We start from the raw sequence: 26,564 nt of genomic DNA on the forward strand, positions 1-26,564 counted from the left end.
AAACCCTGAAGAAAGTTGAACCACCAAAAATGGGATCCAAGTTCTGTGAAGTTTACGTCATGCAGAATCACATTCAAAAAGATCCCTTCAATTCTGCAGCCACATTTATGAGATTTTGGTATTGGCCGCAACTATGTCTGTTCATTAATAAACCAAGGGCTGAATTGGCGGCCCATATGTTGCAGGGCCGCCGCAATATTCAGTGCGGTAGCTCATTGAAATAGACGGGGCGGGGCGGCCCCGCCTCCCCCACGATCATATAGAGAGGGCTGGCTGTCCATCCCCGGCAATGGCGTCACCTGCCTGTACATAGGCACTGATGCCATTTCTAAATGACAAGGGCAGCAGATGCATGGGAGCACCACCACCTGCTAGTAAATAAAAATAAATAAAGACCTTTCTTCTGCCCCTCCCAACCCCCCCAATAACAATTAAATTATTTGCCCTCTCCCCCCCAAAACACTTACCTTGTCCATTTGACCCCCCTCCCCCACAATTGCATAAACTTTAAACTCCAAACCTTCCCACCATCCTCTACACCCATGATGTTACTTTTATCCCCATTTCCACACCTCCCACACTGATAAACTTACATCCTCCCCCCTCCCCACCAGTGTGGAGCCTCATTTCATCGGACGGGATCCGAAGGCACGGGAGTGTCAGCCACCAGACCAAAGATCGCAGCAGGACATCAGGCAGTGGCATATCATTTATTCATTCATTTTACTTTATTTAAATATTCAAAGAGGGGGTCCTGTCGCCAAGCAGCAGAGGGCCACCACGAGGCCTCGCCACCACCGGTAATATCGGGTTGGGCCCTCCCGGCGTCGGGGTGCGTGGCAGCCCTCCCCCAGAGGCATCTTCAGGACCCCTCAACCACCGCCACGGAACCTGATGGCTGGGGGAGAACAAAATCGAGCCCCAAGTGTTTGACTCAATTTAAACTCCAGCTTGCCAAATAGATTTTTTTTTTTAATACTTGTTCATGGGATACTGGCGTTGCTGGCCAGGCCAGCATTTATTGCCCATCCCTAATTGCCCTCGGGAAGGTGATGGAGAGCTGTCTTCGTGAACCGCAGCAGTCCTTCGGCTGTAGGTACACCCACAATGCTGTTAGGAAGGGAGTTCCAGGATTTTGACCCAGCGACAGTGAAGGAATGGCGGGATAGTTCCAAGTCAGATTGGTGTGTGGCTTGGAGGGGAACTTGCAGGTGGTGGTGCTCCCATGCATCTGCTGCCCTTGTCCTTCTAGGTGGTAGAGGTTGCGGGTTTGGAAGGTGCTGTCTAAGGTGCCTTGGTGCATTGCTGCAGTGCGTCTTGTAGATGGTATTCATTGCTGCCACTGTGTGTCGGTGGTGGAGGGAGTGAATGTTTGTGGATGGGGTGCCATCCTGGACGGTGTCAAGTTTCTTGAGTGTTGTTGGAGCTGCATCCATTCAGGCAAATGGAGAGTATTCCATCGCACTCCTGACTTGTGCCTTGTAGATGGTGGACAGGCATTGGGGAGTCAGGAGGGGAGCTACTCGCTGCAAGATTCCTAGCCTCTGACCAGCTCTTGCAGCCACAGTATTTAAATGGCTACTCCAGTTCAGTTTCTGGTCAATGGTCGCCCCCAGGATGTTGATAGTGGGGGATTCAGCATTCGTAATGCCATTGAATGTCAAGGAGATATATTTCGGTTCTCTTTAATTGGAGATGGTCATTGCCTGGCTGTTATGTGGCATGAATGTTACTTGCCACTTATCAGCCCCAAGCCTGGATATTGTCCAGGTGTTGCCGCATTTCTACATAGACTGCTTCAGTATCTGAGGAGTCGCAATGATGCTGAACATTGCGAAATTATCAGCGAACATCCCCACTTCTAACCTTATGATGGAGGGAAGGTCATTGATGAAGCAACTGAAGATGGTTGGGGCTAGGACACTATCCTGAGGAACTCCTGCAGTGATGTCCTGGGACTGAGATGATTGACATCCAACAACCACAACCATCTTCCTTTGCACTAAGTATGACTCCAACCAGCGGAGAATTTTCCCCAATTCGGTAGGGTTCCTTGATGCCATACTTGGCCAAATGCTGCCTTGATGTCAAAAGCAGTCACACTCACCTCACCTCTGGAGTTCAGCTCTTTTGTCGATGTTTGAACCCAGGCTGTAATGAGGTCAGGAGCTGAGCGACCCTGGTGGAACCCAAACTGAAAATCACTGAGCAGGGATTGCTAAGCACGTGTCGCTTGATAGCACTGTCGACGACACCTTCCATCACTTTGCTGATGATCGAGATGTTACGACCAGGTGAGAAAGGTGTCTAGGGTCCCTTTCAGCCTTCACCTGGTCTTACTTTAACAGGGTTCTGTTTTAAACACTGTATTTTGAGCTCCCCCTTGGTGAATCCTTGTTCACTGCTTTCCAATTATAAGGCAAAGAAATGAGCACAAACAGACTTTCTTAGTTTTAAAAAAGAAAAATGAAATTTATTGAAACTTAAACTCTAATTTGGTTAATTAACACTTACGGATACACACCGCCCCCCCCCCCCCCCGCTAGCATGCATACGCGATAAGCACATGCAAATAGAGACAGAAAAGAGCAGAAAAATAGAGAGGTTTGAGGCAATCTCTGAAGAAGGGTTTTTGTTACTGCGCTTCGAGCCCGCTGTAGTCCTTGCTTGTAGGTTGATCTTGCTTTTCGTTGGGGCCCAGTATTCTTCTTAAACATTGTTCACAGTAGGAGACTTTTCTCTCTTGGGTTCATATGTCTTCAATGGATTCCGAAGCTGGTGAGAGTGAGATGAGAGCAGACAGGGGAGGCGGCGGCAAGCAAGCCACGAGATTTTGTCAGTTCAGGAACAAACAGCTTTCTCAGTTCAAATTCTCTGTGGCAAGTTCAAATTCAAAAACTCAGGCCGCCCAGCAGGTTAGTCATGTGACTGGGAGGGTGGGACCACATCCGTTTGTGTAATCAGCCATCATCGCAGTCAACCTGGAATGCAAGCTCCTCCACCCTGAACGTCTGGTAATCAAAAGTCCACAGTGGATTAAACTGGAGCAGGGAGTGGCCCCTTTGTCCTTTCCAAGTACTGTCTGTTACTATGCAAATGTCTTTCCAGTCAAGGGTCTGTTGTTGCTTTCTTTTAAAAAGCAAGTTCTTTCTTTACTCCAGTAACAGTTTAAAAATGAATATTCATGTGGCGAAATTATTGTGCCTCAGTCTTGGCGGGTGGGGCCCTGTATGACAGAGAGTAGACTGATGGGGCAGTAATTGGCCGGGTTGGACTTGTCCTGTTTTTTGTGTGCAGGTCATACCTGGGCAATTTTCCACATCGCCGGGTAGATACCAGTGTTGTAGCTGTACTGGAACAGCTTGGCTAGGAGCACGGCAAGTTCTGGAGAACAGGTCTTCAGTACTATTTCCAGAATGTTGTCAGAGCCCATAGCCTTTGCAGTATCCAGTGCCTTCGGTCGTTTCTTGATATCACGTAGAGTGAATCAAATTGGCTGAAGACTGGCATCTGCGATGCTGGGACTTGAGGAGGAGGCATGACTGCAGCCTTTATCTATAATAATTGAAAATACAAAATTTGCATTCCTAACAACTGGATAGTTAAGAGTGGAACCAAGCGAAGGCAGTCCCACTCATCTGGAGATTTGGAGGAGGTCTATGTGGTCGACCGTGTCAAAGGCTGCAGAGAAACAGAGAAGGATGAGGAGAGATAGTGCACCATGGTCACAGTGGATGTAATTTCGGGCTTTGATTCGGGCCAGTAAACTGATTGGAGATTCAAAACTGGAGTTTCAGGAAGATGAGCACCGATGTGGGAGCAGGAAAGTACCTAAGGACAAGGAACCATTTACAATGTCAGTTTGCATGGAGGCCTGCAACCGAAATTGGACAGTCGCTAGCTTAGTGGAAATAGAGAATGCAAGCTTGAAGAGGCCATGAAGGAAAATAGGAGAGATGTTGCAGAAGCATGTAGGTTCAGAGCTCGGGCAGCGGAGGTGAAGCAGTCTGTGTCCACATGCAGTAAGACCTGGACAGCATTCAGAATTGGGCTGAGAGGTGGCAAGTTACATTCATGCCACACAAGTGCCAGCCAATGACCACCTCCAATAAGAGAGAATCTAACCATCTCACCTTGACTTTCAACTGCATTATTATTTTTTTTAATTTTTATTTAGAGATACAGCACTGAAACAGGCCCTTCGGCCCGCCGAGTCTGTGGCGACCAACAACCACCCATTTATACTAACCCTACAGTAATCCCATATTCCCTACCACCTACCTACACTAGCGGCAATTTACAACGGCCAATTTACCTATCACCTGCAAGTCTTTGGCTGTGGGAGGAAACCGGAGCACCCGGCGAAAACCCACGCAGTCACTGGAGACCTTCGCGCAGGCAGTACCCAGAATCAAACCCAGGTCCCTGGAGCTGTGAGGCTGCGGTGCTAACCACTGCGCCGCCACTCAATCCCTCATCAGCATCCTGGGGGTTACCATTGACCAGAAACTGAACTGGACCAGCCATATGAATACTCTGGCTACAAGAGCAGGTCAGAGGCAGGGAATTTTGTCGCGAGTAACACACCTCCTGACTCCCCAAAGCCTGTCCTCCATCAACAAGGAACAAGTCAGGAGTGTGATGGAATACTCCCCACTTGCCTGGATGAGTGCAGTTCCAACATCAATCAAGAAGCTGGACATCATCCAAGACAAAGCAGCTTGCTTGATCGGCACCCAAACATTCACTGCCTCCACTTCTACCGGCATGTAAATAGTAAGCGGGTAGTAAGAGGTGGAATGGGGCCCATTAGGGACAAAGAGGGTAATATATGCTTACAGGTGCAGGACAAGGCAAATATACTCAATGAATACTTTGCATCAGTGTTCACTAAGAAAGTGGAATCTGACAAAATTTCAGTCGAAGCGGAGAGAGTAGAGGCGATGGATAGGGTAAGAATTGGGGCGGGGGGGGGGGGCAGGGGGAGAGGTACTCCAAAGGATGGCTATGCTTAGGGTTGATAAGTCACCTGGTCCAGGTGGCTTGCATCCCAGGTTGCTAAAGGAAGTAGGGATGGAGATAGCGGAAGGGCTTGCCATAATCTTCCAATCTTCCCTGGATAAGGGGGAGGTGCCAGAGGATTGGAGAGTGGTAAACGTGGCACCCTTATCCAAGGAAGGGTGTGAGCAACTATTAGTCAGTTAGTTTAACATCAGTGGTGGGTAAGGTTTTAGAAACAATAATCAGGGTAAAAAAAAAAGTACTCAACAGACACTTGGACAAGTTCGAGTTAATTAAGGATAGCCAGCACAGATTTGTAAAAGGCAGATCATGCTCGACTAATCTAACTGAATTAACAGTGCGGGTTGATGAAGGGAATGTGGTGGATGTTGTTTATAAGGATTTTAAGAAAGCATTTAATAAGGTACCACATAAAAACTGGTTAACAAATTAGAGGCTCATAGAATAGGAGGGCCAGTGTCCGAATGAATAAAAAAATTGGCTTAAGGATAGGTAAATTGGCCATTGTAAAAAAAATGCCCTTAGTGTAGGTAGGTGGTAGGAAAATTCAGGGAAGGTGGGGATGTGAGAGGGAAAAATGGGATTAATATAGGATTAGTATAAATGGGTGGTTGATGGTCAGCACGGACTCGGTGGGCCGAAGGGCCTGTTTCGGTGCTGTATCTCTCTATGACAGAAAACAGAGAGTCGTAGTAAATGGTTGTTTTTCAGACTGGAGGATGGTAGACCGTGGTGTTCCTCAAGGGTCAGTGCTGGGACCACAGTTTTGTTTGCTACATATAAAGGACTTGGATCATGGAATACAAAGTAGAATCTCAAAATTTGGTGATGATACCAAACTTGGGGATATGGCAAACAGTGAAGACAATATGAACCAGCTGCAACAAGACATAGATAGGCTAGCAGAACAGGCAGAGAGGTGGCAGGTGAGGTGATGCATTTTGGCAGAAGGAATAGGGAGAGGCAATATATACTTAAGGGCACAGTTCTAAAGACTGTGCAAGAACAGAGGGACCTGAGGGTGCATGTGCATCGATCTTTGAAGGTGGCAGAACTCAAGAGAGTGGTTAGTAAAGCACATGGAATCTTGGGCTTCATAAATAGAGGCATTGAGTACAAAAGCAGGGAAGTTATACTGAACCTTTATAAAGCTCTGGTTAGGCCCCAAGTGGAGTATAACATCCAGTTCTGGTCACTACACTTTAGGAAGGATGTGAGCGTCCATAAGAAGGTGCAGAGGAGATCCCTGATAACAGGGATGGGGGATTTTAGTTACAGAATTAGGTTGGAAAAACTGGGGCTGTTCCCCTTAGAATAAATGAGATTGAGGGGAGATTTTTTAGAAATGTACAAGATGACAGGCTTAGATAAGTTAGACAAGGAAAAATGGTTTCCATTAACTACAGGGACTAGGGGGGTCACAGATTGAAGGTTTTGGGATGGTACAAGGACTAGAGGACACAGATTGAAGGTTTTGAGCAAGAAATTCAAGGGGAATATGAGGAAGCACTTTTCCTTTTACACAGCGCGTCGTAATGACCTGGAACTCGCTGTCTACAAGGATAGGTGGCACAGTGGTTAGCACTGCAGCCTCACAGCTCCAGCGACCCGGATTCGATTCTGGGTACTGCCTGTGCGGAGTTTGCAAGTTCTCCCTGTGACCGCATGGGTTTCCTCCGAGTGCTCCGGTTTCCTCCCACATGCCAAAGACTTGCGGGTTGATAGGTAAACTGGCCATTGTAAAAATTGCCCCTTGTGTAGGTAGATGGTAGGAGAATTGAGGGAAGGTGGGGATTTAAGAGGGAAAAATGGGATTAATGTAGGATTAGTATAAATGGGTGGTTGATGGTTGGCACGGTGGGCCAAAGGGCCTGTTTCGGTGCTGTATCTCTCTATGACTCTGTGGTGGAAATGGAAACAATCAATGGCATGAAAAGGAAATTGGATGGCCACTTGATGGAAATAAATTTATAGGGCTAGAAGTATCAAGTGACTGAATAGCTATTTGGAGAGCCGGCACCGACTTGATGGGCCGAATGACTACCTTTTGTGCCATAAATGACTCCATGACTATCAGCGCACCATGGCAGCAGTGTGCCCCATATACAAGATGTACTGCAGTAACTCAGCAAGCTTCCTTTGACAACTCCTTCCAAACATTTGACCTCTGTCACCTAGAAGAACAAGGGCAGCAGAACAATGGGAACACCAGCACCTGTAAGTTCCCTCCAAGTCACACACCATCCAGACTTAGAACTATATCACGGTTTCTTTACTGTCGCTGAGTTAAAAACCTGGAACTCCCTTCCTAACAGTATTGTGGGTGTCCCTACACCAGATGGACTGCAGCGGTTCACCACCACCTTCTCAAGGGGATGCAGTAGAGGACCATGGGTTTTCAGGTATAGAATCACTAATGCACGAATACCACTATATGATGATGCAGAAGACATAAAAGCACAGGACTCTGCAATGGGAGTGGCTGAACATCGACAAGTTCAGAAGAGTCATCCAATGCCACTCTATCAAGTGTCACGACACAGTGCAAAACAATTTTACCCCACCACTATTGCAAATATTTAGATAAAATAATTTCAACATAATTTATGCATTAGTTTAATGAATTAATTGTTTCAGAAGTTAAAATGACAAACTGAGATACTATTTATATATAGTTCCAAAATTCTGTGAAATGAAAATACTTATTTGTTTTGTGAAGGAGGTACAAGAACCGCATCTCCACGTCTGATTCAGTTGGTAGCATTATAGCTGCACAGGTGAGTAAATTATGTTTTGCATTATTTTCAATTTGATGCAGAAGAATTATGTTATCATGAAGGTTTATTCCTACAATTTTGAAATCTGCTGCATTGTCAACATTATTCTGTCACCTGACTTATATGACAGATAGAAGGCAGATGAGAACTCACCAATGACCCTTTTTGCAGACCTTCACTACTGGACAGAATATCAAAGTCACTAATATTTTCCAGCAATTCACATCAAGAAATTTAAAGAAACCACTCGTATTTGCAGAATGCTTCGTCACATCGTTAAGAAACATCTCTAAATTTTCGCATACAATTTATTACTTTTGAATGCTTCATGTACAGTGAATTACTGTCGGGGATAGAGTTTCCACTTTAGGCGCAATTTGCGCTAGAAATTGCTTTGGTTTCCTGAAGTGAAGTTGCGGTTTCAGCTTTTGTTCAAACTTACTTGCATAATCACAAACATAAAATCTTCCTTTGTGGGCGGGGCTGTTTCCAGTACAATGCTTTTTAAACCAGCATTAAAGATCACAGAAATTCAATATGTGCTCGACTTAACTCGCGCATAAAATTCCTGAGTCTTTTGCACTGGTTTGGCCTATTACAGACGAATTGCATTTCAAGTGCAGTCTCCATTCTTATACACTTGGACACTCACCAGACACTTCAATACAGTACTGACGTAAAGCTGCATTGTCAGAGATGCTGTCTTCTGAATGAGATGCTAAACTGAGGGTTCCTTTGTCTGTTCAGCTGGATACAAAAGTATCCTATAATGCTATTTGAAGAGGTGCATGCAGTTCTTCCAGAGTCCTGGCCAGCATTTCTTTCAAGTAACTGGTCATTACTCTCATTTTCTGTTTGTGGGATGTTGTGTGTAAACTGTTTGCTGTATTTGTCTAAATAAAAACTGGTTCAAAAGCTAATTTGAAGTCCCTTGGAATGTCCTGAGGATGTGTTAAGGTGCTGCATAAATAAGAAGTTTTTTCTTTTGTAGGCAAACATGGCATCTATTTTGCATACAGCAAGGTCGCACATACAATAGTGAAATGGATGGCCAGTTAATGTGCTTCTGGTGATGTTGCCTGAGTGAAAGTGGAACTTGTTCGTAAGTTATTTGGAAATGAAATGAGGAAACACCTTTGCCATAAAAGAAAGTGGAGATCAGAGCTGTCTCCCAAAAGGCTGTGGACGTTGGGTGAATTGAAATTTTCAAAGCTGAGATCAACACAGATTTTTGTCAGGTAAGTGTATGGATATGGAGCGAAGGCAGGTAAATAGTATTTTGATACTGATCAGCTATGATCTAATTCAATGGTGGAACAGCTCAAGGGGCAGAATGATCTACTTCTATTCCGACGTTCAATTGCCACGAAACTTGTATTTATTTTCTCCTCGGATTGAAAACAGCGTGTGCCTTTCAGACTCTGTTTGAAAACAGTGTACCTTTAAAACTGAGCACAGGGTGCCAGCTGCACCTGTCCCTAGGCCACAGCAAGAGAGAGAGGTCACACGGTATAATATTTCAATTTGACTGTGTAAAACTGGCAAAAAATGGTCTGAACCAGACACCAGTGAAGCGTACTACTGAAGAAAAGAACTGTCTTTCTCAGCAGAAATTCTACAATGAGCTACAAGCAGTGTTAATTGCCTAAGGAGGAATAAACCTTTTGAAGAGACAGTTTTTATTGCTGACAAAGTTTCGACTGAGACACTGTCGGTTTTAAAATTCAAGTAGACCATTTGTTGTGCTCATCACTGAAAGAACGGTTTGATGCCTGCTGCAGCTGAAGTGTTTGAATGCCTATCTACTAAAGGACTGTTTCATTAAATCCTTGTGAAGACTTTGAGAGGCATTTGATTATTTTCACACTAGAATACCTCGCCCATCAGAAACGTAACCCACAAAGACTTATTTATTTTTAAGAAACAGCTAATTTTTTTTTTTAAAAACACCGCTTTTAAAACCGGTTAACTGCTAGTTTTGAATGTGTGTGTGTGAATGGGGGAGTTATTAAAATAAGTTATAAAGTCTTTAGACGTAGGGTTATCTTAATGGTGTTTAAGATTTAGTTTTTTAATAAATAGTTAATTTGTTGTTGTCTAAAGATACCTGATCTGGTCTGTTTTGTTCTGGGGGTTACTAGTGTTTAAATTTGGTTGTTTGCCAGTTGGGTGGAAAAACTTTAACAATATGCTGCGACCAGTGGAGTGATGGAACTGAACAAATGGTGCATGGCTCCTGTCTCAGTAGTAACACAATACCATGGAATTTTTTACCATTTGCCTCAAACACTGGAACAGATGGACAAGGTTCAACTTCTCATTTGAAGAATGGCATCTCCAACAGCTTAGTATTAAGGGTGTTGCAGCGTAAAGGTACAAGCCTAAATAGAAGTAGGGATTGAACTCACAACTTCTGAGTAATGTGAGTTCTACCAACTGAGCAAAGGTAATACGTAAATAATGAGTACAAGAATTATCGAAGAGATTGAGTGAGAGCAGATCTTTTGATGTGTGGTGTAACGCTTTTATTATTTCAGAAGGAAGGTGAAAACTCAGAAGTCCAAATTGTTTCCATCGCCTAAAAGTGTTTTTTTATCTGTTCAAAAAAAAAATAAGATACCAGACATTTGGATCAGTGATAAAGACAAAAAGTGCTGGAAGTACTCAGTAGGTCTGCCAGCATCTGCGGAGAGAGAAGCAGAGTTAACATTTCAGGTCTATGGCCTTTCATCAGAACTGGCAAAGGTTAGAAAAGAATTAGGTTTTAAGCAAGTGAAGGGGAGGGGTTGGGGGAAGAGAACAAAAGGGGACAGCTTTGATAGGGCAGAGGGCAGGAGAGATTAAATAACAAAGCTGTCCTGGGAACATGCCCCCCCACCACTGAACATCAAGCTACTGTACACAGGACTGTCATAGGCCTCATCTCCTCCGGAGATCTTCCCTCTACAGCTTCCAATCACATAGTCCGCAACCCCGGACAGCCTGCTTCTACCTCCATCCCAAAATCCACCAACAGGGCTATCCTGGCAGACCCATTGTTTTAGCCGTTCCTGCCACACTGAACTTATTTCTTCCTATCTTTTCTCCGCTGGTCCCGTCTCTTCCCACCTACATCGGTGACTCTTCTAACGCCCTACGTCATTTTGACAATTTCCAGTTTCCTGGCCCCAACCACCTCCTCTTCACTATGGACATCCAATCTCTCTACACCTCCATCCCCCACCAAGACAGTTTGAGGGTTCTCCGCTCCTTCCTCGAACAGAGGCCCAACCAGTCCCCATGCACCACTACCCTCCGCCGCCTGGCTGAAGCTATTCTCACATTGAACAACTTCTCCTTCAACTTCACTCCCTTCCTTCAAGTGGAAGTTGTTGTTATGGTACCTGCATGGGTCCTACTTATGCCTTTTTGTGGGATATGTCAAACATTCCTCGTTCCAGTCCTACTCAGGCCCCCACCCCCAACTCTTTTTCCGGTACATTGATGACTGTATTGGTGCCGTTTCCTGCTCCTGCCCCGAACTGGAAAACTTTATCAACTTTGCTTCTAATTTCCATCCTTCTCACCTTCACATGGTCCATCGCCGACACTTCCCTTCCTTGACTTCTCTGTCTCCATTTCTGGGGACAGGCTGTCCACTAATATTCATTATAAGTCCACCGATTTCCACAGCTACCTCGACTACACTTCTTCACACCCTGCCTCCTGTAAGGACATCATTCCAATCTTCCAGTTTCTCCGTCTCCGACGCATCTGCTATGATGATGCAACCTTCCACAACAGCGCTTCTGATATATCTTCCTTTTTCCTCAACCGAGGATTCCCCCCGTGGTCGACAGGGCCCTCAGTGTCCGGCCCATTCCCCGCACTTCTGCCCTCACCCCTTCCCCTCCCTCCCAGAACCGCAGCAGGGTTCCCCTTGTCCTCACTTTCCACCCCACCAGCCTCCAGACCAAACGATCATCCTCCGTCATTTTACCCACCGCCAGAGTGATGCCATCACCAAACGCATCTTCCACTCCCCTCCCGTCAGCATTCCGAAGGGATCATTCCCTCCGCGACACCCTAGTCCACTCCTCCATTACCCCCGACACCTCATCCCCTTCTCACGGCACCTTCCCATGCAATCGCAGGAGGGCTAATACCTGCCCTTTTACTTCCTCTCTCCTCACTATCCAAGGCCCCAAACACTCCTTTCAGGTGAAGCAGTGATTTACCTGTACTTTTTTCAATTTAGTAAGCGGTTTTCGCTGCTCACAATACGGTCTCCTCTACATTGGGAACACCTCCGTTCAGTTCGAAAGCATGACCCCGAGCTTCTGGTTGCTTGCCATTTCAACACTCCTCCTGCTCTCATGCCAACATTTCTGTCTTTGGCCTGTTCCAGTGAACATCAACACAAGCTTGAGGAGCATCACCTAATCTTTTGATTAGGCACTCTACTGCCTTGCAGACTGAACATTGAGTTCAATAACTTCAGAGCATGACTGGCCTTTTTTTGAAAAAATATTAAATTTTTAATCATGTGCCTGTTTTCATGTAGTCAGAGCTGCTCATTAATCTATTAACACTCTCTCTGGACTAATGTTTTGTCTTTCACCATGAGTATTAACACACTCTTTGCCTTTGTCCCAGGACAGCTTTGTTATTTAATCTCTCCTGCCCTCTGCCCTATCAAACACCTTCCCCTTTGTTCTCTCCCCCACCCCCTCCCCTTCACTTGCTTAAAACCTAATTCTTTTCTAACCTTTGCCAGTTCTGATGAAAGGTCATAGACCTGAAACGTTAACTCTGCTTCTCTCTCCACAGATGCTGCTGAGTATTTCCAGCACTTTTTGTTTTTATTTCAGATTTATAGCATCTGCAATATTTTGCTTTTATTTGGATCAGTGACCTTACTTAACAATTTATCTTTTATTTCCAATTTCAAAGCAGAGAGAAAAGGTTAATGCTGAAATATAAGTGCTTACCTCCTTCGACATCTGACTCATCTGGAAAGGGAAACAGAATATACTACAATGAGATGCTTGGATCACTAGTTCTATTTTCAATTTCAAACCTAAAACCATAAATCATTCAGAATTCATTACAGAGTTAGAGAGTCACAGAGTTATACAGCACAGAAACAGGCCCAACGCGTCTGCTCCGACCATCAAGCACCCATCCAATCCAATCCCATTTTCCCACACTTGGCCCGTAGCCTTGTATGTTATAGCGTTTCAAGTGCTCATCCAAATACTTCTGAAATGTTGTGAGGGTTCCTGCCTCTACCACCCACTCAGGCAGTGTGTTCCAGATCCCAACCACCCTCTGGGTGAAAATATTTTTCCTCAACTCCCCTCTAAACCTCCTGCCCTGATCCCTAATGGGTCCCACTCTTTCCCTGGTTATCCTCTTGCCCTTAATATATTTATAAAACGCCTTGGGATATTCCTTTATCTTGCCTGCCAGTGTTTATTCATGTCCCCTCTTCGCCCTCCTAATTACCTTTTTAAGTACCCCCCTACACTTTCTATACTCCTCTAGGGCCTCCGCTATTTTCAGCACTCTGAATCTGCCATAAGCCTCCTTTTTTTTCCCTTATCTAATCCTCTATATCCCTTGACATCTAGGGTTCCCTTGACTTGTTGGTCCTACTCTTCACCTTTCCGGGAACATGTTGGACTTGAACCCTCATTATTTCCTTTCTGAATGACTCCCACTGGTCTGATGTAGACTTTCCTACAAGCAGCTGCTCCCAGTCCACTTTGGCCAGATCCTGTTTTATCATATTGAAATCGGCTTTCCCCCAATTCAATACTTTTATTTCCGGTCCCTCTATGTCCTTTTCCATAACTACCTTAAATCTTAGAGTTATGGTCACTATCCCCAAAATGCTCCCCTACTGATACTTCTACCACTTGTCCGGTTTCATTCCCCAGGATTAAGTCCAGTACTGCTCCTCCTCTTGTAGGACTCTCCACATGCTGGCTCAAAAAGCTCTCCTGAATGCACTTGAAGAATTCTGCCCCCTTTAAGCCTTTTGCACTATTACTATCCCCTCTAAATAGGGAAGTTGAAATCCCCTGCTATTATTACCCTATTAGTTTTACACCTCTCTGAGATTTGCCTACATATCTGCTCCTCTATCTCTCCCTGACTGTTTGGAGGCCTGTAGTACACTCCCAGCCAAGTGATTGCCTCCCTTTTGTTTTTAAGTTCTACACATATAGCCTTATTTGAGGAACTTTCTAAGATATCATCTCTCCTTACTGCAGTAATTGACACCCTAATCAACAGTGCAATGCCACCTCCTCTTTTACCCCCTCCCCTATCACGTCTGAAGATTCTATACCTTGGGATATTGAGCTGCCAGTCCTGCCCTTCCCTCAACCATGTCTCATGGTAACAATAATATCATATTCCCATGTGTTAATCAGTGCCCTCAATTTATCTGCCTTACTAGTAAGACTCCTTGCATTAAAATAGATACAATCCAGCCTTACATTATTTGCTTGAGCCTTAACAGGTCTATATTTACTCTGTCTTCCAGACTGACTCCATTTCTCTTCTATATTTGATTGCACATCACCCCCTACTGTGCTTCCGTTCTGTATCCCATCCCCCTGCCAAATTATTTTAACCCCACCCGCTCTCAACAGCACTAGCAAACCTCCCAGCAAGGATGTTGGTCCCATTCCAGTTCAGGTGCAACCCATTCAACTTGTACAGATCCCACCTACGCCAGAAATAGGCCCAGTGATCCAGGAACCTAAAGCCCTCCCTCCTGCACCATCTCTTCAGCCATGCATTCATCTGCTCTAACCTCCTATTCCTATACTCACTAACCCGTGGCACCAGGATAAACCCAGAGATCACAACCTTTGAGGTCCTATTCTTTAATCTGCTACCTAGCTCCCTAAATTCTTTTTGCAGGACCTCATCCCTCTTTCTACTATGTCATTGGTAGCAATATGGACCACGACCTCCGGCTATGCACCCTCACCCTCCAGAATACTCTAACTGCTCGGTGATATCCATGACCTTTGCACCAGGGAGGCAACATACCATCCTGGAATCATGTCTGCGACCACAGAAATGCCTATCTGTTCCACTAATCATAGAATCCCCTAACACTATTTTCCTCTTGTCCCTTTTTCTCCATCCCAGCACAGTTGAGTCACCCATGATGTTCCGGTTATGACTCGGTGCATTTTCCAGAGGAACCCTCTTTCCCATCGGTACTCAGAATTGAATACCGGTTAGAAAGTGTGATGTCCTCTGGGAACTCCTGCACTACTTGCCCTGACTTCTTTGTCCGTCCGGCAGCCACCCAGTTCCCCCCAACTGTGCTTGCCTAGGCACCGGGTTTGTTACCTCCTGCAACATGCCATCCACGTAGCCCTCCACCTCACGGATGCGCCACAGTGACTCCAGCCGCCGCCCAAGCAGTGAAACCCGAAGCTCAAGCTTCTGCAACTGGAGACACTTTCTGCAGACATGTTCGCCAAGGTAACATGAAATGTCCATGACTTCCCACATTGCACAGGAGGCACATTCTGCTTGGCCAAGCTAGCCTGCCATTACTTAACGTTACAATGAAAACTTGCTAGTGTAATAACTTACCAGCTATTTACAATATGCTTTTATCCCCTGTATCTTTGAGGCTGAGAAAGAAAGAGATCAAAAAGCACTTTCCACCACCCCCAGCCAGCAAAAATATCCACACTCAACTTACAGCCTCACTCCGAGCAAACAGCACTAGTACAGCTAGTAATTACTAATAATTTACAGGTAGTTATCCTAGGGCTTTAATTTAAAAAGGAACCTCTTTTTTTTAACTCCAATCTATTTCAGCTATCCCCAGGCAATAACAGCTGCTGCTCACCAACCAATCAGCACACAGAATTTCAGTGATGTCAATATTAACGTTTTTCCCCACTTAACAGAGCGCACGCAGAAACAGTCAGTCAGAGAGCCTGCTGCTGCCCCGGACATTAGGTAGGTGAAGGGCTCAAGCCCCGCTCTTCCTTTTATATCTCTTCTCCGGCCTTGTTCCTTCCAGGTCTGCTACTGCCCCAGACGTCACGTCCGTGAAGGGCCTCGAGCCCTGCTCTTCCCTTTATAGCTCTTCTCCGGCCCTGTTCCTTCCAGGTCTGCTGCTGCCCCGGACGTCAGGTAGGTGAAGGGCCTCAAGCCCTGCTCTTCCTTTTACAGCTCTTCTCCAGCCCTGTTCCTTCCAGGTCAGCCATTGCCTGCCGCTGCCCCAGACGTCAGGTATCTGAACAGTGAAGGAACTTTAAAAGCACACACAAGGACAAGGTGTCAAATCAGGGAATGAATGATTGATACATCTGGGAGAGATCGGAGGACATTTTGTATCCAATTAAGAACACGCCTTTTCTCATGGTTGTTTTCTCGAATGTAAGGTAACCCACAAAAAAGACAATCTTTATTTTCCTGCCAGAAGTCCTGAAAAATACATCATCCAGATGTAAGGTCACCACAGCGCTCCAGAGAGTGGAAATTTTAATTTTCATGCACATGGCTGTGCTTGAAGCACAGCCACCACTGCATACAGGCATGCAGCCGGAGAACAAAAAGCTGCAGAGTTTGGAATGAACAGGAAAGCAGCAATAAGATGTAAAAAAATGCAGCCTTCTATGCATTACTTTTTCATACTATGTGGGTGTTGCTGGTTAGACCAGTATTTATTGCCCATCCCTAATTGCCTTTGGGAGAAGGTGGTGGTGAGCTGCCTTTTTGAGTCCTTGGGGTGTAGGTACACCAACAGTGCTGTTAGGAACAGTGATAGTTCCAAGTAAGATTGGTGTGTGGCTTGGAGGGGAACTTGCAGGTGGTGGTGTTCCCACGCATCTGCTGCTCTTGTCCTTCTAGATGGTTAAGGTCGCGGGTTTGGAAAGTGCTGTCGAAGAAGCTTTGGTGAGTTCTGCATTGCAGCTTGTAGATGGTACACACTGCTGCCACTATGTTTTGGTGGTGGAGGGAATGAATGTTGAAGGTGGTAAATGGAGTGTCAATCAAGCGGGCTGCTTTGTCCTGGATGGTGTCAAGCTTCTTGAGTGTTGTTGGAACTGCACCCATCCAGGCAAGCATTCCATCACACTCCTGACTTGTGTCTTGTAGATGGTGGGCAGGTATTGCAGAGACGGGGTGAGTTACTCACTGCAGAATTTCTAACCTCTGACCTGCTCTTGTAGCCACAGCATTTATGTGGCCTGTCCAGTTCAATTTCTGGTCAATGGTAACCCCCAGCATGTTGACAGTGGGGAATTCAGTGATGGTAATGCCATTGAACATCAAGGGCAGATGGTTACATTCTCTCATGTTTGAGATGGTCATTGCCTGGCATTTGTGTGCCGCAAATGTTCACTTCTCAGCCTGGATGTTGTCCAGGTCTTGCTGCATCTGGACACCGGTTGCTTCAGTATCTGAGGAATTTGAATGCTTCGCAAATGGTGCTAAACATTGTGCAATCAGCAGCAAATATCCCCACTTCAGACCTTATGATGGATAGAAGGTCATTGCGCCAGGTGGGAAGTATTCAAAAGCATGATTCTACAGGCACAGTGAAGACCTGTCCCCACAAAGATAAAATGTGTTACAGCCAAATCTAGAGCCCCCTGGTTATCTAGAAGCATGCAGGGTAAGATAACGCAAAAAAAGAAAGCTTATGACGGTCACAAAAAACTTAATACTTTAGAAAGCCTGGAGGAGTACAGGATGGACAGGGCTGAAGTAAAAATGGAAATTAGGAAAGCAAAGAGAGCACATGTAAAATTATTGGCAGGTAAAATCAAGGAAAACCCAAAGACGTTTTATCAGTACATTTAGAGCAAGAGACTAACGAAGGATAGGGTAGGGCCTATCAGAGATGTACAAAGGAATTTATGTGTGGATGCAGAAGATGTGGGCAGGGTTCTTAATGAGTTTTTTGTCTAGGTCTTCACAACAGAGAGGGATGATGCAGACATTGTGGTAAAAGAGGAGGAATGTGAAATGTTAGATACAAAAAGCACGAGAGAGGAAGTACTAGTGGGTCTGACATCCTCGAAAGTGGATAAATCACCAAAGCCAAATGGATTGTATCCCAGGCTGTTAAAGGAAGCCAGGGAAGAAATAGTGGATGCTCTGAGGATCATCTTCAAATCCTCACTAAATACATGCGAGGTACCAGAGGACTGGAGGTCTACAAACATTGTACCATTGTTTAAAAAGGGTGCGAGGGATAGGCCAAATAATTATAGGCCAGTCAGTCTGACCTCGGTGGTGGGTAAATTATTAGAATCAATTCTGAGAGATAGGATAAACTGCCACTTAAAAAGGCACGGATTAATCAGGGATAGTCAACATGGATTTGTTAAGGGAAGGTCGTGTCTTACTAAATTGATTGAATTTTTTGAGGAAGTAACAAGGTGGATTGATGAGAGTAGTGCCGTGGTCTACATGTATTTTAGTAAGGCGTGTGACAAGGTCCCACGTGGCAGACTGTTCAGAAAAATAAAAGCCCACGGGATACAGGGGATTGTGGCAGGATGAAACCAAAATGGCTCAGTGACAGGAAACAAATGGGTAGTGGGCGACAGATGTTTTTGCGACTGGAAAGTGGTTTCCAGTGGCGTTCCACAGGGCTCAGTGTTGGGTCCCTTACTGTTTGTGGTATGTATTAATGATTTGGACTTAAATGTGGGCAGATTGATTGGGAAATTTGCAGATGACACAAAATTTGGCACGCAGTTAATAGTGACGAGGACAGCTGTAGACTCCAGACTGATATCAAGGGTTTGGTTGAGTGGGTGGAAAAGTGGCAAATGAAATTCAATCCGAAGAAGTGTGAGGTAATGTATTTGGGGAGGGCAAACAAAGCGAGGGAATACACAACAAACGGGAGGATATTGAGAGGGGCAGAAGTGAGAGACCCTGGAGTGCATGTCCGCAGTTCCCTAAAGGTGGCAGGACAGGTAGATGGAGTGGTGAAGGCGGCATATGGAATGCTTTCCTTTATTGGCCGAGGTTTAGAATACAAAAGCAGGGATGTAATGCTGGGAAATGTATAAAACGCTGGTTAGGTCACAGCTGGAATATTGTGTACAGTTCTGGTTACCAAATAAAAGCAGAAAGATAATTGCTCTGGAGAGAGCACAGAGGAGACTTACAAGAATGTTGCCAGGGCTTGAAAGTTGCAGCTATGAGGAAACATTGGATCGGCTAGGGTTGTTTTCCTTAGAACAGAGGAGGCTGAGTGGTGACTTAATTGCGGTGTACAAAATTATGAAGGGTCCAGATAAAGTAGACAGGAAGGATCTGTTTCCCCTAGCAATGAGGTCAATTACCAGGGGGCACAGATTGAAGGTGATTGGTAGAAGGATTAAACGGGACATGAGGAAACACTTTTTCACCCAGAGGGAGGTGGGTTTATGGAATTCACTGCCTGGATCGGTGGTGGAGGCAGAAGCCCATAACTCATTTAAAAGGTACCTGGATATGCACCTGAAGTTCTGTAAGCTGCAAGTCTACGGAGCTGGTGCTGGAAGATGAGATGAGATTAGATTGGGCGGCTAGTTTTTTTTCAGGCAGCTCAGACATGATGGGCTGAATGCCCTGCTTCTGTGCTGTAACTTTTCTATGGTTTCTATGGTTCTATGGTGCAGCATCTGAAGATGGTTGGGCCTAGGACACTACCCTGAGGAACCCCTGCAGTGATGTCCTGGGACTGAGATGATTGACCTCCAACATCCACAACCATCTTCCTTTGTGCTAGGTATGACACCAACCAACAGAGAGTTCCCCCCCCCCCCCCCCCACCCGATTCCCATTGACTGCAGTTTTGCTCAGACTCCTTGATGCCACACATTGTCAAATACTGCCTTGATATCAAGGTCAGTCACTTTCACCTCACCTTGAGTTCAGCTCTTTTGACCTGAGTGGCCCTGGCGGAACCCAAACTAAGCATCAGTGAGCAGGTTATTGCTGAGCAAGTGCTGCTTCATATTACTGTCGACGACCTCTTGCATCATTTTGCTCATGATCAGGAGTAAACTGATAAGGATGGCAATTGGCCGGGTTGGATTTTTCCTGATTTTTGTGGACAGGTCATAAGTGGGCAACTTTCCACATTGCCGGGTTGATGCCAGTGTTATATCTGTACTGGAACAGCTTGGCAGTGGGCAGCTAGTTCTGAAGCATAGGTCCTCAGTAATATTGCCAGAATGTTGTCAGGGCCCATAGCCTTTGCAGTATACAGTGCCTTCAGCCATTCCTTAACATCATGCGGAGTGAATCGGATTGCCTGAAGACTGGCATCCATGATGCTGGGGACCTCAGGAAGAGGCCGAGATGGATCATCCACTCGGCACTTCCAGTTGAAGACGGTTGCAAATGCTTCAGTCTTGTCTTCTGCACTTATATGCTGGGAACCCCCATCATTGAGGATGGGGATATTTGTGGAGCCTCCTCCTCCTGTCAGTTGTTTCATTGTCCACCACCACTCACGACTGGATGTGGCAAGACTGCAGAGCTTAGATCTGATCCATTGGCTGTAGGATCGCTTAGCTCTGTCTATTGCATGCTGCTTCAACTGTTTGGCATGCAAATTGCCCTGTGTTGTAGCTTCACCAGGTCGACAACTCATTTTTAGGTATACCTGGTGCTGCTCCTGGACTGCCCTCCTGCACTCTTCATTGAATCAGGGTTAGTCCCCTGGCTTGATGATAATGGTGGAGTGGGGGATATGCCGGGCCATGAAGTTACAGATTGTTATTGAATATAATTCTGCTGCTGCTGATGGCCCACAGCGCCTCATGGATGCCCAGTTTTGAGTTGCAAATCTATCCCATTTAGCATGGTGGTAGTGTCACACAACACGATGGTGGGTATCCTCAATGTGAAGACGGGACTTTGTCTCCACAAGGACTGCGCGATGGTCACTCCTACCAACGCTGTCATTGACAGATGCATCTGCGACAGCTAGATTGGTGAGGACGAGGTCAAGTAGTTTTTTCCCTCTTGTTGGTTCCCTCACCACCTGGTGCAGACCCAGACTAGCAGCTATGTCCCTCAGGACTCGGCCAGCTCAGTCAGTCATGGTGCTACCAAGCCACTTTTGGTGATGGACATTGAAGTCCTGCACCCAGAGTACATTCTGTGCCCTTGCTACCCTCACTGCTTCTTCCAATTGGTGTTCAACATGTAGAAGCACTGATTCATCAGCCGAGGGATGGGGGGAGTGGGGGGGGGTTGGTGGCAGGTGGTATATCAGCAGGAGGTTTCCTTGCCTGTCTGTTGTATCTTTATTTTCAGAGTTAAGATCACATCCACTTAAAAAAAAAAGTCTGCTTGATACAACAACTCAGGATAATATGACAGTAGCAGTTAGCTGAGCAGCTGTCCATTTTGATTAAAATGTGACAAGCATCCTGTTATTGTCACTGTATAGGGGCAGAACATAAATTTGTGTATAAATATATATTTATAAAAGTAAAGTTGAGAATAGGTAACGCTCAAGATGGCAAACCCAGTTCCAGCACGTCCAGTTTTCAGGAGACGGCTTTAGTCTTTGGCTTCTAAGCACATTCAATGTATTAAGCTAAACGGCTCTCCAGGGAATCAATTCAACCTGGAGACAACTAACGTTTTATACATAATTCGTCAGGAATTTACTACAGACTCCCTAAATTTCAAAACAAAAATGGTGCATTCAGGTATGGGAAACTCTAGAGAAAGACACACAAAACACGAGAATCAGGATGGCCTTGGGTTAAATGAAATGAAAGCAAGTACAGGGGCATGTAATAGACTCTAACTGTATGTACTATCAGGCCTTTTTTACTGCTGCCATTATACTTGTTGTTCTTGCATTCTTACTTGTTTAATTTCTGCAAATAAATCTACGTAGTTAGTATAGAATCTGAACTAATATAGAGTCAGAGATACAGCACCGAAACAGGCCCTTCGACTCACCGAGTCCATGCTAACCATCAACCACCCATTTATACTAATCCTATATTACTCCCATTTTTCCCTCTCACATCCCCACCTTCCCTGAATTTTCCTATCATCTACCTACACTAAGGGCATTTTTTTTTTTTACAATGGCCAATTTACCTATCAACCCACAAGTCTTTAGAGTGTGATGTGTTAATAGCACTGTCCTCTGGAGTGTCTTGGATAAAAATAAAGTGCAGTGGATTGACAGTCTCCCTGGGAGCAGTTAAAGAAAATGCAGCAAGATCACTATAGGAGGTAATGGCTCATTGAAGTCCCCTCAAATTACATCTCACTGTGACAGCAATTAGTGAGCGATACTTGTCCTGTCTCAATACCTTTGCACAGGTCCTGAGTTATCATATTGGAAACAGTTTCCAAGAAGCTCAGGTCATAATCTGCACTCTCTGGTGCTGGTACAATTAGGACAGTATCATATTTGATGCCTCTGTTCACTAGTTGAACTTTTATATACTTGCCCAAGCCAGCTTACCTTTGAAATGAGAGAGAGAGAATGAAAGTGAAAGAGAAAGAGATCAGAGGCTTTGTAGAAAGTTAGGCACCTCGCTTCAAACAGCATTTTACTATAATCTTTAGCACAGGGGATGTTAGCACTATTTTCTATGTTTAGAGGAGGAATAGGTAGATTCTGTATATTATCACTATACAGTCCATATTTACAAGAACACAAGAAATAGGAGAAGTAGACCATGTGGCCCTTCGAGCCTCCTCCGCCATTCAATACGATCATGGTTGATCTTGGGCTTCAATTCCTGCCCGCTCCCCATATCCGTCGACCAATGATCGGTCTATCCCAGCTATAAATGTATTCAATGATGGAGCATCCACAACCCTCTAGGGTAGAGAATTCCAAAGATTCACAACCCTTTGAGTGTAGCAAGTTCTCCTCATCTTAATCCTGAATGATTGGCCCCTTATCCTGAGACTGTGCCCTCCACGTCTAGATTCCCCAACCCGTGGAAACAATCTCTCAGCTTCTACCCTATCAAGGCCTTTCAGAATCTTGTATGTCTCAATTAGATCACCTCTCATTCTTCTAAACTCCAAAGAATACAGGCCCAATTTACTCAGCCTGTCATCATAGGACAGCACCCCCCATCCCAGGGACCAATTTAGTAAATCTTCGTTGCACCGCCTCCAGTGCAAGGATATCCTTTCTTAAATGTGGGGATCCAAACAGCACACAGTATTCCAGGTGTGGTCTCACGAAAGCCCTGTACAATTTTAGTAAGATTTCTTTATTCCTGTACTCCGATCCCCTTGCAATAAAGGACAACATGCCATTTGCCTTCCAAATGGCCTGCTGCACCTGCATGTTAACTTTGTGCATTCCTTACACGAGTACCAAGTCTCTCTGAACATCAACACTTACTAGTTTCACACCTTTTAAAAAATATTCTGCTTTTCTGTTTTTACAACCAAAGTGAACAACTTCACACTTCCCTACATTATACTCCATTTGCCATCTTGTTGCCCACTCACTTAACCTGTCTATATCTCTTGCAGCTTCTCTACATCCTCCCTGCAGCTTACCTTTCCACCGAGCTTTGTATCATCATCAAACTTAGATACATTACTCTGTCTCTTCATCCAAGTCCTTAATATAGAGTGTAAATAGCTGAGGCCCCAGCACTGATATTTGCAGCACCCAACTATTCACTGCCTGCCAACTTGAAAATGCCCCGTTTATGCCCACTCGCTGCTTCCTATCTGTTAACCAATCCTCTATCCATGCTAATATATTACCCCCAACACCATGAGCCCTTATCATGCCTATTAATCTTGTATGTAGCGCCTTATCAAATACCTTTTGGAAATCCAGGTATACAACATCTACTGGTTCCCTTTTATCTACCCTACTAGTTACATCCTCAAAAAACTCAAATAAGTTTGTCAAACAGGATCTCCCTTTAGTAAAACCATGCTAACTTGCTGTTTGCTATTGTTTTCTTGCCCATTTATTAATCAATAAATTCATTCAACAGCCTAAATCACAAAATTGATGGAAAGTTTATTCTACAGCCTTTTGGCCTACTTTCAAACCCTAATGACCCAAATGTATAATATTTCATAGAAGTATATACACTATGCATGAAAAAATAAATTCAGCAAAATACTTGATATGTTATTTCAGTTTTTAGCTATATGCTCCAGATTAAAGGGAGCAGGTAAGTGGCTAACTAATTCCAAGACATGGACAATGCAGTTCTTCAGATGATTCATGTAGGAAATACATGAGTACAATCTAAATTGAGAAACATTCAACTTTGCCTCCTTCTGGGAATGTATCACGACCACTCTATATGCCAACTAAACTGAAACCTTGCTTGTGGGGAACTGTGGAAGAATATCAGCAAAAAATCAAAGTTTTTGTGTTTCTAACTTGGTTAGCAACCAGAACATTTATACTCTACAAATACAATATCATTAACCTACACCAAAGTTTGCATTTAAGTTTCGACAGAGAAAAGTTAATGTTTTTAAAAATGCCAGCTTTGAAATTTGCTGTGCATCCTAACAGACACCTGTTCAGTGCGTTACCAGAGGAAAAAATTTCATGCAATTTTAGAATAGGCATTAAACTGTGTATTTTAATCAGCTTACTACCTGTGCTAAAATATCTGAAGAATGACCTTCATGAAAGTCAGAACTAAGAGGTGAAATGCATTTTGCATGACTGAATTAAATATTTGTACGCTAGATTCCGACAGCATAATTTAGAGGTTGTGCTGTAATTTTGTATTTTAAGGACATTTAAATCAGTAGCAACATATTAAGACCAGTGTAAAGATGAAATTACCATTTATTTAAAAGTAAAATTGGTTAATTTTAGTTTTGAAGTGGTAACATTGGAAAATTATATACTAGCAGTTTGCTGTCTCTTGCTACTCTTGTAGTCTATCCAGAAGTCAATCTGTCATTTCAATCTTACCTAGCTTGATTATAATGGTCTCTTTCTCAGGTTTTTGCTCTAGCATCTCTTGCTGACTAACTGATGTTTTAGATTCTTTCTCTTCCTCTGACAGACAGTGGCAAAAAGAATAAATTAGTGTTACAAGTCGCTCTTAAAATATTTCATCAATGATTTTAACATGAAAAAAATCCATTGTCTAGCTGGCAATACATTATTTTATTTATTTTATTATGGTAAGAGCTGGACAAAAGCAGAACACACCAGTATGCATCCTAAATAAATGGCTTAATGCTAACATGGATTTACAAGAATTGTTTGTCTTTCTTATGGGGTTTGTAATCATACTGATGTGACACACACTTATTAAACAGCAAGTTCTGAATTCTAATCAAGCTTTCCAGGGAAAGAACTTCTTTACTGAAACGGAAATATTTCAGTCACAGAAGGTAAACTCCTAATAATGTACTCAACACTTTAAGCTTAAGCCAGATAGCAGGTAGCTTCCAATTTCCACCCTTCTCTCACCTTTACATGGTCTGTCTCTGACACTTCCCTTCCCTTCCTCGACTTCTGTCTCCATCTCTGGGGATAGGTTGTCTACCAATATCCATTATAAGCCCACTGACTCCCACAGCTACCTCGACTACACTTCTTCACACCCTACCTCCTGTAAGGACTCCATTCCATTCTCCCAGTTTCTCCGTCTCCGACGCATCTGCTCTGATGATGCTACCTTCCATGACGGTGCTTCTGATATGACCTTTTTCCTCAACCGAGGATTTCCCCCCACTGTGGTTGACAGGGCCCTCAACCGTGTCCGACCCATTCCCCGCACCTCTACCCTCACCCCTTCCCCTCCCTCCCAGAACCGTGACAGGGTTCCCCTTGTCCTCACTTTTCATCCCACCAGCCTCCATATCCAAAGGATCATCCTCCGCCATTTTCGCCACCTCCAGCGTGATGCCACTACCAGTCACATCTTCCCCTCCCTTCCCCTGTCAGCATTCCGAAGGGATCGTTCCCTCCGCGACACCCTGGTCCACTCCTCCATTACCCCCACCTCGTCCCCGTCCCAGGGCACCTTCCCTTGCAATCACAGGAGGTGTAATACCTGCCCATTTACCTCCTCTCTCCTCACTATCCCAGGCCCCAAACACTCCTTTCAGGTGAAGCAGCGATTTACTTGTACTTCTTTCAATGTAGTATACTGTATTCGCTGCTCACAGTGTGGTCTCCTCTACATTGGGGAGACCAAGCGCAGACTGGGTGACCGCTTTGCGGAACATCTCCGCTCAGTCCGCAAGCAGGACCCTGAGCTTCCGGTTGCTTGCCATTTCAACACTCCCCCCTGCTCTCATCTCTGTCCTGGGATTGCTGCAGTGTTCCAGTGAACATCAACGCAAGCTCAAGGAACAGCATCTCATCTACCGATTAGGCACGCTACAGCCTGCCGGACTGAACATTGAGTTCAATAATTTCAAAGCATGACAGCCCCCCACTTTACTTTCATTTTTAGTTTTTTTTTCTTCCTTTTTTTTTGCATTCCTTTTTACATTTTTTGCATTTATTTCATTTCATCTTAGTTTGTTCAGTTTGCTTACCCACTGTTTTTTTCAGGTTGTTTTTCTTCAGGTTTGCACTTGCTGATGTTCTATATTCAGTATATTCACACCTAATCTGTACTAATGCTTTGTCTTTCAAAACACCATTAACATATTGTTTGCCTTTGCTCCGTGACCTTTTGGTCAGCTATGTGGCCTGGTCCAATCAGCACCTTCTCCTTTGTTATCTCTTGCCCAACCCCCACCTCACTTGTTTATAATCTGTGACTTTTCTAATATTTGTCA

At 44.6% G+C, this 26,564-nt stretch overlaps 1 protein-coding gene across 4 annotated transcripts in view; it reads right to left on the reverse strand.

Annotated features, from left to right (window-relative positions):
• The window catches only part of traf3ip1 (TNF receptor-associated factor 3 interacting protein 1), a 199,055-nt gene that overhangs the window by 86,292 nt on the left and 86,199 nt on the right, over positions 1-26,564 (reverse strand). For 3 of the 4 annotated variants that reach the window (XM_068035907.1, XM_068035906.1, XM_068035904.1), the window contains one exon: positions 12,770-12,790. The exons of the other annotated variant lie outside the window; for it this stretch is intronic. In XM_068035907.1, the coding sequence (XP_067892008.1) occupies positions 12,770-12,790 (21 nt within the window). The remainder of the gene's footprint in view (positions 1-12,769; positions 12,791-26,564) is intronic. 4 annotated transcript variants of the gene reach the window in all.

Source organism: Heterodontus francisci, chromosome 7, assembly GCF_036365525.1.
Source record: "Heterodontus francisci isolate sHetFra1 chromosome 7, sHetFra1.hap1, whole genome shotgun sequence".
NCBI lineage: Eukaryota > Metazoa > Chordata > Chondrichthyes > Heterodontiformes > Heterodontidae > Heterodontus > Heterodontus francisci.